This window comes from Aedes aegypti, chromosome 3 (genome assembly GCF_002204515.2).
Source record: "Aedes aegypti strain LVP_AGWG chromosome 3, AaegL5.0 Primary Assembly, whole genome shotgun sequence".
Classification (NCBI taxonomy): domain Eukaryota; kingdom Metazoa; phylum Arthropoda; class Insecta; order Diptera; family Culicidae; genus Aedes; species Aedes aegypti.
In genome coordinates, this window is record NC_035109.1 from 136,931,303 (window position 1) to 136,946,795 (window position 15,493).

General features: G+C 38.6%; 2 protein-coding genes across 10 annotated transcripts in view; one reads left to right on the forward strand and one right to left on the reverse strand.

Moving 5' to 3' along the window:
* The window catches only part of LOC23687700 (trithorax group protein osa), a 566,458-nt gene that overhangs the window by 112,478 nt on the left and 438,487 nt on the right, over positions 1 to 15,493 (reverse strand). The window lies entirely within an intron of this gene.
* On the forward strand, positions 12,448 to 13,285 carry LOC110678743. Its single transcript, XM_021852033.1, has 2 exons — positions 12,448 to 12,615; positions 12,679 to 13,285. Exons 1-2 carry the CDS (start codon positions 12,570 to 12,572, stop codon positions 13,212 to 13,214), a joined length of 582 nt encoding a protein of 193 aa, XP_021707725.1. The 5' UTR covers positions 12,448 to 12,569; the 3' UTR covers positions 13,215 to 13,285.

Genomic DNA, 15,493 nt, shown 5'->3' on the forward strand with positions numbered 1-15,493 from the left:
ACCACACAGATATTTTTATCGGATTCCTGAAATTGCTGCAGAAATTCATTGAGAAATTGTTCCAGATATTTTTCATAATATTCCTAAAGAACTTTTCTAAGGATTTCTCACAAATTTCAGACAGCGATTACTCTTAAGCAAGGTTCTAAATTTTCGTATCAATGATGCGAAATCTACGATTTTCGCACGTAAGGAGAATGCTTTTTTCGCTTCCTCACGTGAACATCTTTTATCGCTCACATTAATTTTCCCTGGAGCTACGATGGAGGATAACCGATGACCACTCCACTCTGGCGATAATTTATTTTTCACACCATCGTATTTTCGCTCACCAACTGCTCCCGAGAATTATCACTTATTATTATTATCTTTATTATCGAGACTTTCAGCCTGTGGCTGGTTCGTCTCCAGAGAATTATCACTATGTGGATAAATAAAAACTAGTGCCGGCGACGGGATTCGAACCTAGAACATTGCTAAAAACTACCGCGATGCATGCACGCTAACCATGCTACCACACCAACTTGACGAAAGGAGTGGTTAATTTGGTGCAACTGCTGCTCGTGGCGATGGATACATGAAAAGTTCTCCATGGATCGGAGAAAGAGAAAACAAACTTCTCACATCTGCGGAGATGTGCAATTATCTCTTTTCGCTTTGTTTTGTGGACGGATAAAATCGCAAGGCAGCTTATCGCTGAAAATTGCTGTAAGGGATAAATCCATTATCGTGAGAGTGAGTGAGAATTCGGAAGCCTGCTCTTAAGCATCATTAAGAAATGATACTTATTTGCCAGAAAAATACAACTTCTCTAGGATATCACCGAAATTACCATAGAATTTTTGGCGAGGATCCTTCCAGAAAAACTCCTCTTAAATTTCAACATCAAATATAACAGGAATTACGTTAAAACCTTCAGGGTTTTCTTCGGCACTTCAACCGTTTTTTCTTCAAGAACTCGGGAAATTCTTTCAAAAGTTGCAGGAATTTCCTTTCCAAATTGTCTAAGAACACCCGTACAAAAAGCCCTAAAATTTCTGAAAGATTTTTTGAATGTGCTCTGGTGACACCAATGGACGATATTTTCAGAAGATTCTCTAAATCCATCTTATCGAGAATCCGTAGAGATGCTCCTTTAGAATGCAGTAGGGAACCGGATCCTATTCATGGAATTTTTATGAATCTTCGCCTTATTTTGTGAATTTTTTAAATTTAGCGCAGAATACTCTTTATTTATCAAGGAACATTTCGAGGAATTATATATTCTAAGAACACAACGTTGGATGAATTCTAGGAATAATAAATATTCAAATGAATTCTAGAAAATATATTTTTTTAATTGGTGAAATAATCTCTAGATAAATTTTAGGTGTCGATTCTGAAAGTATTGAATACGAAACATTTAAAAAACAATTCTTGAAAAATCTTAGAAAATTTTCGAAGGGAAAAACGAGTAAACATGCACCAGGGAACTCCAAGAGTGATTTTAACAAGATTCTTTAAAGATTGATCAAAGAATCCGGGCATTACGCCACATCAACATTTGTTTTTTGTGTTTTTTTTTTGCTCGAAATTTCATTGAAGTATCACTCCCAAATTTTTTTCAGGAATTCATCCAGTGATTCATTTGTTTGATTTTCATGCAGGTCATCGAGATGCAACCAGCATTTTTTTAAAGATGGCTTCAGTTATTACTCTAAAGATTCCGCCAGATACTCTTCCTGAAATCGCTCAACCATGTGCTTTTGAGAGATGCCTCTGAGAATTCCTACGGTGATTTCTTTATGAATTATGTCCGTACTAATTCATTGCTTCTTTCAAAAACTTGTATACAAGTTTTCACTGAGTTCTTCCTGAAATTTCCACGGAATATCAATCCCGAGATTAGTAGTTATTATTCAATCAAATTTTCCAGCATTTTCTTAGGCTTCCTGATCTAACCAGGTTTTTTTTTCGTTGTGTCAACCAAATTGTTTAAAATATCTCTTGAACATTTAAGAATTCAATGAAGAATTTTACAAACTTTTTGACAAAATTCCTTACAATATACCTGACGGAAAGGCTTTCTTTTTTTTGTAGATTTGCTTCAAAATATGTTGTTTTTTTTTCTTATTTTTTTTTTGGAATGGATAATTATTGGAGTTAAAAGGAAATTTTACAGAATGTATTTTAGAAACCGTTTTGTATAAAATCCTAAATTTTATAAATTTCTACTTGCAGAAACTCGAAACAAACTTTTTTAGTGGGACTATTTATTTTTAATTATTGTGGTGGCAACTGTAGCAAATTAATGCGAAACTATTAGCAGTGTTTTTGAAAACTTTGAACTTTCAGTGAAATATCTCAACAAAAGATTTGACAGAATCAGTGATTTTTTTGAAAGAGATGCAAGAACTTTTGAAAGGTAAAATTTTCTTTAGTTGAATTCGAGAACATGTTTCGGAATCTATTTGTGGATAAATATTAGATACAAAAGGAATGGCAGACCTACTGGAATTTCACAATAATATTTAATTAGCAAAAATTTGTAGCCACCTTTTGATATTCGTTGAGGAACTTTATTATAGTAAAATTCATCATATCGAGGAGTGGGCCCAAAAATTATGCTACAAACTTGTTGGAAATTTGTCAAATAACTTTTGGAATATTTTGAGAATTTGAAACGAAGGTTTCTTGGAAAAATGTAGTTTAGAGCTCTAACAATTAGTTTATTCATGCAAAATAACTTGAAAAAATGAAGCAAAATCATAGAAAGAATTTATTACTGGAATGAAAAAAAAAAAAACTATGGTCGATTTTGTTGGACTTTTCCACAACAGGTTAAATTTCTGCCATCAATCTAAAGAAAACTTAGCCAGGTCTAAAATCCTTTCCAATATTTGTTATGAATTAAGCCATATTTTACATGCTCTACCAAGTAGGCGGCTGTTGGTGTGAGAAGCCTGTTTGCGAGTCTGGGGGTGAGGTTCTTCGCGATGCAAACTTGTCCACCACTGGTTATAAGTGACCAGGCGGATGGGTTTTAAATCCAGGTCCTCGGAATGAGAGGCATGCCCGAGCAGTGGATTATAACAGAGTTGTAACAGATTTTGAAACTCAGTTTGCGCGATTCTCTATCAAAATATGTTATAATTTTGGCTGATTAGTAGTTGTAATAACAAACAGTATAACACAATTACCTCTACACTAAACAAAATATGTTATAATTTAAACAAAAATGTGACTCATTATGTTCTAAATAAAAAAATATATAACTCATTTTGTTATATAACAAAATTTGTTATAAGCAATTCTTCTCATTTTTTAATAAAAAGTTGTGTTATAATTATGTTTTAAATTGAAACAAATTTAAAACAGCCTATGTCATTATAACTGATTTTGTGTTATTTATGCTATAATTTCCTCGATCAACTCAGTGATTCTAACAAACATGAAACAAAATTTGTTATTTGTAACAAATCTTGATATAATTGTGCTACAATTTTGTTGTAATCCACTGGTCGGGTGAGTTCAAACCACTATATCAGGCCCGTCCCCTAAACCTTCCAATAAAAATACAGTCGCCTCTCCACATCTCGATATCGAAGGGACCATCGAGATAGGGAGAGATCGAGACAAAGAACGAATTTTTGATGAATACTAGATTGACAAACACTCCGTTGCCAAGAAAGTAATACACAAACAGACGTCATTTTGCGCTCCTAATTTGTTTTGAATCCCAAAACATTGGTCTAGTAACCTTCGATATTGGTCATATCGACATACGGAGAAAATTGAGAGCGAAAAATGAACAGAAACACATCGAGATATGGAGATATCGAGATAAGGAGGATATCGAGATATGGAGAGTGAAAATGTATGCAGACTGAAGGGACTTATGAAATCATCGACATAGGGAGAGATATCGAGATGTAGAACATCGAGATATGGAGAGTCGACTGTAGAGACTTGCACCAAAATAATGACCAAGTCTTTAAAAAGAAACTTGCCTGTCTTTATAGTCGTTCGCCTCCCTCATGGAAAGCCTGGCTACGCCTAAGTACCTCTTCGAACACGAACCCGGTCGCATCGAAAGTGAAGGTGGGTTCTGAATTTTGATTTACGACCGTAGAGTAACTGATACTCGTTCTACCGAGCGAACGATGACTCAACTTCCAGCCGACTAAAGTGGATAATCCACAGCTATTGTGAAAACAATTGCATCGAATTCGAAAACGCATACATCAGGATGAGAAACCACGCAGTTCTGTGAGCCACTTCCGTTTCACACTTCCAGCAGCGTTCAATAGAACGGATATTGGAAGCATTCAGGGGAGAAGTGGGAGTTCGCAACCGGCAGCGATTCACCAACATCTATGTACGCACAATTCGCTGCAACCTTGAGCTTGCCGGCGGCAGCTTCATCGTGGATGCAGAGCAGTCTCGCGTCGTAGTCGTCCAAGTGCAGCTGCACATATATAAAGCTTCCTCCCGGCTTCCCAACGGATCCCGCCGATGCCTCCACGGACCGAACCGGAACGCACAATGATGATGCTGATGAAGGCGGAAGGCGTACACTACAGTACACACAATACCGCCCGGCTCTGCACCACACTACACACTGACTGGCTGAATATGCCCGGCGCGTGAAGACTACGGTTGTATGTATGGAAAGAAGCACGTGGTAGAATCCAGCATCCGCACCAGAGCTTGGAAACGCAGGAAAGGCTCCACGTTGGGATCCTTTCTCAGCGCTATAGGTTACCAATGGGGGCAGGACGAGGACTACAGGGGTACGAAATCGAAAAAGGAAAACGTTTCATACTGGCGAGGATGGATGGTACGTGAGGATGCAACTTTGGGGGGTTTTGGCTCCTGTTGTTGGCCTTCCAACAGTCACCGTGTGTGGTGAACGTCGAGCATCGTCGTTGTGATATTGTATAAAATATCCAAACCTCAAACCGGCGAATGAAGAAGCTGCGAATGCGTTTGTGTATACCTTGGAGAGTGATTCAGCACGTGCTTTCGGAGCTTCCGAGAATCTTGGATGGCTGCACTCTGGTGTATACAAAACACGCTTTTAAAATAGACTTCCACTCACCGACGGGAAGTGCTATCGCTAGTGAGCAATACCGAGCCAGACAGCTTGACTTAAAATGGAACGCGAAAACTTCTGGACAAAGAGGTAATTGTGAGTGTACCTAAAATATTGATGGATTTCTTTTAGCGATAACGCTTATCAACTACGCATATGCTTCGTGAATAACCATGAATTGAAAAGCTACGTTTTCGCGTGAAAAAATCAAATGCTGATTCATTTGGGATACTCCAAGTTTGTTGAAAAGGATTTGGAGGCTTCCATTCCCTGTAAGATAAACGCCAATTTCTTCTGAAACGAGAACCTTACAAATCCATCCGGACATAGAGGCTTCTATTTAAGATGGAAACGAAGATTAAAATTCAACATTTAGATGTGATTGCCGATCAAATTCCAACGGAACACGAAGTGCCCGTCACGTCAATCAAAACTAATCTCACAAATATACAGAGCTGAAAAAACCAGTTCACTGCGAGAACAGTCATTATTGTCGCACCGCCACCAAACCGGATCGCGCCAGTGAGACTCGCGACGCGCCTCAACTCGCGCGATTTTGAAATCAGTTTTTTAGTGTGGCGCTGCATTCTTATGATTTTTATGAACACAGCGCACTATCCACATATTCGCTGCGACGCACGAGGCCCGAGAAAAAAATAATTATAAATAAATGTTGGTCTTGATTTCTACCGGATACATAATACATAACATGTTGTAGCGCTGGTGTGATTACTCATCGAGGGAACATTTGAGGGAAGCACCTCCACCACCGAACAACCACCGAGCGAAACCTAGAGCCCAGCAGTCAAAACAAACTCGGTCAATAAGTCAGTAGAGCAGAAAAGTTTGAGAGAAAGGAGAAAAAAAGTGAATGCGAAAAATAAAACATAACGAAAACCCATCAATGGAAGGAACACTGCTACGACGAGTACGGCACCCAGAGGGACCTTTGGGAGGGACAAGGGGAGGTGGAGGTGAAGAAGCAGTCTCGGCGAGGCGGACCGAGACCAAAGTCAAGGTCGTACAGAGTATGGTAAAGGCACTGACTGACTGCTGTTGCATTCGCCGCCGCATATCGTCTCTCCGTTTCAGCAGCCAAGTTTTGCCACCGTATTCAGACGCGCAGGCAGATGATCCCGAGGATCGGAAAGGGGCGGAGGCAGACGAGGAAACGCCGTGGCGCAGCATTGGGTCAATGTACTTTCGCAGTCGCAGCACTTTACCGCAGCTGGTGCTTTCTGCCGTAGTCGTCCTCAGGCAGGGCTGGGGGCGACTGAGTGGATTTTAAAATAGGAACTTTAGAGATCTTCTGTTTGAAAAAAGAGAATGAACGGAAACCAGAAAGAGGCCATACACAGAAAAAATCCGTTCTCGTATCCGTGAACAGCAGACGTGAACTCGTCAACAAGCAAAAATACAACGTGAACTAGATCATGTATCTGTGAGCAATGATGGTAGTTCACGGTGTATTTTTGACAGTTCACGTTTTCCAGAACGCTTTTTTGAGCGTGTACAAGGTCCAAGAACACCATGGGATAATGAAAACAAAGAGACATTTACCAAAAAGATGGATTACCAACTGGTGAGCTCGTTTCATGTTTGTGATAACTTAAATTTATCTTCTTCTTCTTCTTTCTGGCATTACGTCTCCACTGAGACAGAGCCTGCTTCTCAGCTTAGTGTTCTTATGAGCACTTCCACAGTTATTAACTGAGAGCTTACTGTGCCAATGACCATTTTTGCATGCGTATATCGTGTGGCAGGTACGAAGATACTCTATGCCCAGGGAAGTCGAGAAAATTTCCAACCCGAAAAGATCCTCGAACCCACGACCCTCAGCTTGGCCTTGCTGAATAGCTGCGCGTTTACCGCTACGGCTATCTGGGCCGCCTAAATTTATATCGTGGCTTATTCATCACGGAGCCAAAAATTACGTACGAATTTCGCTTGTGAATTGATTTCTTGTCTGGTTTTCTCTCTTTCATAAGATTCTTATGAAACAGAAAACGTCCGATATTCACAAGAAATTCGATTCGTTATCATTAGAGATCTTATGAATATCTTTCGTTTCTTAAGTTCAAAAAGCGATTCTCTAAATACAAAATGATCCTGAAGAATCCCATAATTGATATCTTCGATCCTTCATAAGGCTATCTTATGATATTACACCTATTTGAACTATGAACTCAATGATCCGATTGAAGTTCACACATTTTTCTTAGAAGTCTCATTAGCTGCTTCCTATGTGTTTATTCCATTAGAAATTAGTATGAAATTCTTACGTGTTTTTTATTGGGAAACGACTCTTTCTCACAAGCGTTACTCTTCATTGTCATACGCACACTTATCAATCTCTATCGTGAATATAATGTTATGAACATCGCTTTTGTCGCATGAAATTGTTACAAAAATCGTACTCCATTAGATTGTCAGAGAGATGCACACACTCTTTTATTTCTTTGTCGCAATTAGGCTGATACAAATATTAATTTTCTTCTATGTCAAAATATGTATGTCGAAAATATTGAGGGGAAGAAAAAAAAGTTCTTTTGTTTTTGTTTGACTTTAAAGTTTTCCAAGGGAAAGAAGCCATTGAATCAAATACCCTATGGAAAACCTAAGTGAATGTCAAGCATGAGGTTTATTTATTGTCACCTTTTTCAAAAAGTAATTAAACAATAAATGGTGGAATTAACTTTCTTTCGCATTTTATTTTTTTGTTCCCTATTCATTTTTATCCCCCCCTCGTACCTTCCAAGTGGTCTCGGACATAAAAAAAAATAATATTTGCATCAGCTTTACTACAAATAACCTTTGAATAGTTCGACATATAAATGTCGACGCATTGATAGATAACATTTTAAATTGAGGCTACATGAATTGGATCACTTACCAAGGTGAATCTTGATCAAGTAGCTTTTGAAGCCTCCCACAAACAAAACTCCTTCCTGTGATAACCATGGAGATGCAGAGGTGATCTCGATCTCTATTAGCAATGGATGTCACACTGACATTCCTTCCCTTCCCCGATGACCGTCAGGATGTGGCCGGCGCATTTATCTACATTACTAAGTTTGGAGTCCCCGAAATTGTACATTGAAGATGATATGCTACTCCCAAGTTACGAAGTAGCAATCACGTATGTACGGTCGTCAATGCTTATGCTTATACTTATTCATTCAGAAATTATTTCTGGTATTGTTTTAGTATTGGTTTTTGTAAATATTACTACGAAAATTTTAGTACAAATTCATTTATGGATTCTTCAACTGGCTAAGGAATTCCTCCATGAATTTAGTTCAATATAGCTTCAAGAATTCATCTTTTTTCTTAGAAATCTCTAGTAACTACTACAAAGACTTCAACATGGAATTTTTCGGGGATTCCTCCACAGATTCGTTCACACATTTTTCAAAGAGAAGTCCCTCCAGTGATTTCTCTATCGATTTTGTTAGGATTTTTTCCAAGATTTACATTTGAGACATCTTTAAGAGAGATGCTATACTGATTTGTTATGATATCCTCCAGAATGGTCATTCAGGGTTTCTTCACCATTTCAACCAATAATTTCTCTAACGATATCAAAACATACTTCAAAGACTCTTCCAAAGATTTCAAAGAATCTGTCCTTGAACTAGCTAACGCGATAGATACATATCATTATCGTTCACTCCAATCTTTTAGTAATCCACGAAGACCAGTTGTGTAAAACTATTCCAATTTATTTGTCTTATATATAAAACACCATGTTTCGAAATGTTCCATCCAAAACATTTGGAAAGACATGTTTTAAAGTCATAGAACACTAAAACAGTTATTGAAATGATTCTAAACGACATACATATTAAAAACGGTACTTTTGGAATGCGTTCATTTCGAAATTTTTGTGAAACTTTCTCACTCATTACCTGATTTTTTTTTCTGGAACAAGCTGGGCAAAACTTTCGAGATTTACGTATGTCGTTTTCGTTATTAGGAACGTAAACAAACCAACATCGAGCAAATCTTAGTTCGGTCGAACCTAAATCGGGCTGGGATTGGTACTGTGATTCAGGACGGATTTTTCTAGCTCCAATCTAAGTTCGAAAACGCATTCTCTATTATTACTTCAACTCGATAAATCAGAAGTTCAGCTACTTGCAGAAAGAATATACCGTAATCCGGGGTATCATTGATCAGCGGGGTACAATTCGTCCCCTTAATGCTACAACTAGATAACTCGAAATTTGAAATTTTTGACTTCAATATGTCAAAATATTATTCTCAATTAGATCTGCAAAAAATCCACAGCTCATAAGCGTGTGATTCAAAATACATAAGTTGAAGTTTATTTGCGAATCATATTCTCTGCGATTAACCATCACCTTGTAAAACGGTCATATTTAAAACGTTGCACATCTCAAAATTTTGATTTTCGAGTTATCTAGTTGTAGCATCAAGGGGACGAATTGATCGGAATGACTCATCTCGTAAAAAGTATCATTTATTGATGGAACATTTCCAAATCATTAATGGTGCTTCTCTTTCTCATATTCATAAGCTAATGGAAGTGAAGACTTTTGCGAAAATTGCGTTTACCTTATGCGTAAAGTTGGCAACTTTTCGAAACAATGATTTTAATGGTTAAGGATAACACTACCGAAGATTCATATCTCACATAAGTTCTGCAAACGATATGAGCAAGGAAAATGCGGTTCCTACTAAAAATGGCATCGCCGAAAACGATTCCGTTGTCAAAACTCTCAAAAGTATGCTCAATTAGGCAACATTACCGAATTACTGTTAATAATGAAAAAATCCCTAAGGAAATTGCCTACCTTTAGGCGTATTCCGTGGCTCGAGGTGTTTTTAATCATAAAATAACTCAAAAAGTAAATGACGTGTAAGCATTTGGCATTCATATTCGGCTTCAGGGGCCATGATTTAAGTAATTAATGACATTTTCAATATTACCGAATGTTGTTTACATAGGTGTTCAATGTTACCCCATATCAGCTTAATCAAAAAATCGCTTAAAACATTTTTTAAACATGCTTAATTTTTTTTTAAAACAAAATACAATATATAGCCACGAGCTATGGGTGGCAGTACTTGTTTAAAAATTATAAAATTTGCAACATTTGCATTTTCAAACGAAATATTTAAGAAATATTCAAAAAAATGATCAATGTTACCCCGGATTACGGTACCTGCAAGCTTCTTCGCGATTTTAGGAACTTTAGGTTATCAGATGGGTGAAGTGGTAAGTTATATCAAACTATATAGATACGTTGGTAACTTTTATCAAACTATATAGAACTTTTATCAAACTATATAGAAACGTTGTCATCTTGAAGAAAATTAATAATATTTATAATATACAAATTTCTTCAGAAAGTCCTGCAGAATATGTTTGAGAAATTCCTAAAATAATTATAAATTTCAAAATCTGTGCCAATTTTCGAATTTCCATACAAAATAGGCCAAAATCGTACGAATGGTTTGAAAATTAGTGCTTTTCCGCTATGAGACTTTCTATCGATGGATTATATGTTTCCCATGCAAGAATAAGACATAGATGTGGGTTCAACTCTCTATATTCTTCAAGAATGCAATTTTTATCTGTCAATTCAAAGACAAGTATTGGAATAAATGGAAACTATAAAAGTTATTGCAGTTTTACAGAACGACATGTAACGATGCACATAAAATTCTCGGCGTTTTTAATTTAGAAATGAACTGCTGCAAAGAAGGTAAATCAGCTGAACAAGACAGAGGTTACAAAATTAAGTCACTTGCAATCAGGGATTGAATTTTTCTCTCTGTAGCAATCATGATCCACAGCGCATCATGAGAATCTGTCTATCATCTTCTGCTACAGCTCCGTTGAGATTGGAGAGACAACAGTGCACGATACAATCCATCTAATCAAGCTCTAAACTTGAAGGGACATAAACATTTGGGGGTTTTCTAGGAAGAACTCCTGTGTGGATCTTTGAAAGGACTGCTAAAGTCTGGAGAATTGGTGGAAAAATTTGAGGGAAATCATGGAATATTATCTTGGAGAATTTTTCCTGTAGGAATCCTTGATCAGGCATTTCAAATAGAAATTCCTTTCAAGTAAAGGAAAAATAGTAACTTTAATAACCATTTCAGTTGAAAAAAAAATTTGCTACCACCCCTGCTGGTCCTCGTCATCATCATCATCGTTGTCGATAGACATTCAACCAAAACCAGACCATCATTGGACGTGGCGTAGTGCCACCAGCGAACAGATAGAGACACTGAGTAGTCTGAGGACTGTAGAGGCCGTTTGAAAAGGCGGGACAACGAGGGGAAAAGGTTGGAGAGTGAGTGCGATTCATGTGATACAGAAGGCAGAAAAAAAATCGTGGCGGCGGCGTGTATTCCGTTCATGATCCACCACCAACAGGTCCCACCACCGTCCTTATTCAGCCTTTCATCCAGTACCCGTCGTTGCCTTGCCTGATCTGGCCTGGTCCGGCCTTTACCTTCAGCAAGCTCGGTGAGTGCATTCAGAGGGGTGGAATGGGTGCGACGAGCGCGACGACGACCAACGAAAGAACGTAAACAAAACTTTATTTCACTCCAACATTTTTTCACTGTCGAATCGGGTGGGAATTTATAGCTATTTTTTTCTTGAATGAAAATTCCACCGGTCGCTCTAGTCTAGGTCAGTGTAGATGACGGATGTGAGTTTGGAAGCTCAAAACGGGGCAATGAACGATCAGCGCTGTGCGTGCACAAAGTAGCCTCTAGTCCAGGCTCTTTGATTCAAGTGAAGAAACTAAGTAAGGGTGCCGCCTATCGTGGTCAGTTGTTCCGAATTTGGAGGATTTAGGCAGGAGATCTTGAACTCCATTAGGGGAATCAAGGTTTCCATCCAAATCGCAACGTTTGTTCAAGGTCGTCTTGGATGGTCTTTCAAGTGACTAGTCACCTCAAGAGATCAAAAACGGAATACATGATTTACTTGGATTTTCCCCAGTCCTAATAATCATTATGAAAAAGAGAAAAGGCTGTCTCAAGAATAGTAAGTTCACTGTAACAAAAGTGATCTAAATAATATTAAAGCTTTAGAAAAAGCAAGACTTATTATGTTAGATATCCATGTGACATGGGAACAATTGCGGAAACCTGGAGGAAATTTTCAGAACCCCATTCAGTCCCGTTGGTGCCAAGAGTGAAGTCATGGTACTAAACATTGCCGCATGGATGCTAAATGTATGATTTACGAAGGTTCTTCTCACGCTAAGGACGTCTATCCTGTGAAGGAGGATACCAAAAAGTTTGTATGCGCAAATTGCGGGACCAACCCTTGGGCCAACCATAAATCAAAACTTTGGCTAATCTCTCACGTCATGGATCACAATTTGGAATACCAAAAAACCTCATCATAGCAACCCTATCATATTGCAGTCCTTCAGAAATTGTCATTCCGAAGAGGATCTTTTGCCCTCAAGATTGATTCCTGTGTTCCTCCCAAAAGCCTGAAATGTTACCCGAGGTGCTCAAACTTATCCAACAGTCCGGCGATAAAGGTAAGTCCGTCTACACTGGCTCCATAAATCTCCAATTCCCATCAAAGCTCCCTCTTTCATTAGCCGTCACAGTTGAATCCCTTCTGGGCGGAATCAGCGCAGAATCTACGCCCCCGGAAAAGGCAAGTTCCCACCTGGAACAAGCGCTTGCTGAAGGCCGTCGTTTGGGGTTGGTATCTGTGCAACGCAACCGCATCAAACTGCTAGTGCCGTTGGAGAATCCACAGGATTCGCTCAATTTCGCCTCCCAGCTACTACTACTGACTTCTGACGCTCCAGGACTCAAAATTGAAAACGTTGAGGGCGTAGAACAAGCAACTGACGGGCAAATGCTGCCACCGAGAACTTTTCCGCGCCTACCTGAGAAGCAACTGCGCGCAGGATACGTCCCGTCTGAACTGGACCCAGTTCGGAATGTGCGGCACCGGATGACGGTATCCGGAATAACTCAAGCTGCTGCTGGAGCACAACGTGGTGGACGAACACGGAGTAGCGCGAGGAAACGGTCCCGTAGTCGTCGCAATAGGTCCTCATCGCGGTCACGCTCCAGAAGCCGAAGCAATCGTCGTCGGGGCAGACGTTCCCGCTCTCGGCGCTAGATGGTAATTTTAAGGTATGGCATTGGTTTTCTTTATCCAAATTTTCAATAAATATCTTATATTTTGATAATGACGAGTGGTTCTCACTGTTTAAGGCTAAGTAGCCCGTCATTCGTTTTGGCAACAATGATGATTTTTCAGCATGAAATTCAAAGTGAAAAACTCAGTCTTGATAGTTTATATTGAGCTTAGCTTAGCTTAGACTGACTACACATATCAATGGTTGCTATTCCGTGATTGACTGAAGTCAGTGAAAATGCACAAAGAATCAACTAGAAGTTCGGTTGGGATTGGCCATAATCTTCTTCAGTGTGCATAATTCAGTGCCTCTATTTATACAGGGTCAATAACGGCGCCGGCCACGTCCTTGCAGTCAGGTGGGATTGGGGGAAGGAATGTTAGTGTGTAACCTTTGCTTTTTGGAGACCGTGTTTGCCTCTGCATCTCCACAAAGGTTACTGGGAGGGATGTTTGTTAATGGGGAGGATCGTTGGGTCATAGGATTCACTTTGATAAGCGATTAGACCATTCAGTCTTGATAGTTTATATTGACTTGAAAAAGTATCACTGTACGCGCTAACATGCATTAAGTATGCTGATACTTTTTCAGCTGTGTCAGTGCAAACCCAACTGATTTTCTTTGATTCGAATTCGTGAGATGAATTAGCAATAATCATCAACGACGCGTACAAATTTCAATGACGGCTTACTTCGCCTTAACAGGTTATTGATATTTTAGGGTGCTGTACTGCCGTGAATCGCAAGTCAGTCCCATCTGTAAAAAGTAGGCATTGAGAAAATGGGCTGTGAAGTTTCCAAACTCGTTTTCCATACGAATATTCAAAAAATTCCAGAGGATTGGAACATGTTTCAATCTTAATGAAACTTTCACACATTGCTTATCATTATCATATCCTTCCGAGAAAAATGTAAAGATGATCAAAATACGGCTCATTTTTGTGTTAAACGGTGCGGTAATCTGTAGTGGGACTGATATGCGGTTACATTTCATTATGGGACAATTACAGCAAGCCAAATTTTTTCCGAACAAAACATTTTATCTCATTAGTGCAGCTGAAAGAGCATTGGAAGATATGTTGAAAATTGAACTCAACTCAATTTTGCCAAAAATGCAGATGGGACTGACTTGCGATTCACGGCAGTGTAGTTGTATGTAGTTCGACCGAAGAGCAAAGAAGCTCTGCCGAAATCTCCTTGGTTTTGTTTCAGATGCAAATAGCATATTGCAATAACTTGCTTGTTTTCCGATACTTTGGATTTATATTTTAACAAGTTTTTAAAGAACTCTTCTGTTTATAGAATGGGTCGACGCGAAGTCATGGCCCATGTAAATATCTTAGGCAACAGATTGTTTCTCATATTCAGTAACATCTTACTTCTTAAACACAAAAAATAATTAAAATTTTTAAAAATAATTGAACTACAGTCACGTATGGCGAAATAACGTACCACTATGGCCATAACTGGTACACTAAGGCGATTCAAATTTTGAAAATGTTTGAAAATCCAATCTCCCATATGATCCTTACCATCCTTACCATAAAAATAGTGTTCGTAAAATTTTCAGGTTCCTAGGTGGTGATTTAAAGGTGGCCGAAAGACAATGTAGGCTTATATGGAAATAATTATGGAGAAATTTAGAGAAATGTTTCAAACACGCTAGTACTGTAGCGTAAGTACACATTTATCATCCAATATTGAAAACTCATTCTTCAAACCTTAATGAAGGATGTTGCTGAAGAAACAAATCCCTTTTGAGCTAAAAGAAAAGCTGAAAATTTCACAGAACACTATTTTTATGGTAAGGAGGGTATGGAAGATTGAATTCTCAAACATTTTTGAATTTTGAACCGCTTTTCTGGTATACCTACCCAACGTCTGTAGAGCTCGGGACAAAATTAAAGTTCTTGTTCCAGTCTTTTTTTAGGTCCCATTAGGGTCACATAACCAGGCATTACAATCTCATCTGATCACTTAGATCATCTTCAGATGGCAAAAGATATTATCAGCAATCCAAGAGCGCTTTGAAATTATTCCATCTCTCTATCAGATGATGATCTTTATGCTTGTTTGGCGACATATCGGTATTTTCCTGTTTTTAAACTGATTACACTGTTATACTGTCATGGCTATTTTACAGATATTCCAGAGCTGAGATGACTGAAGTAAGTAAATCTTACATGGTGAGCATTTGCTTTCCCTTTGAATGCTACATGCTGAACAAGTTCAATCCTTCGATGAATCGCGTAAGTTGAACA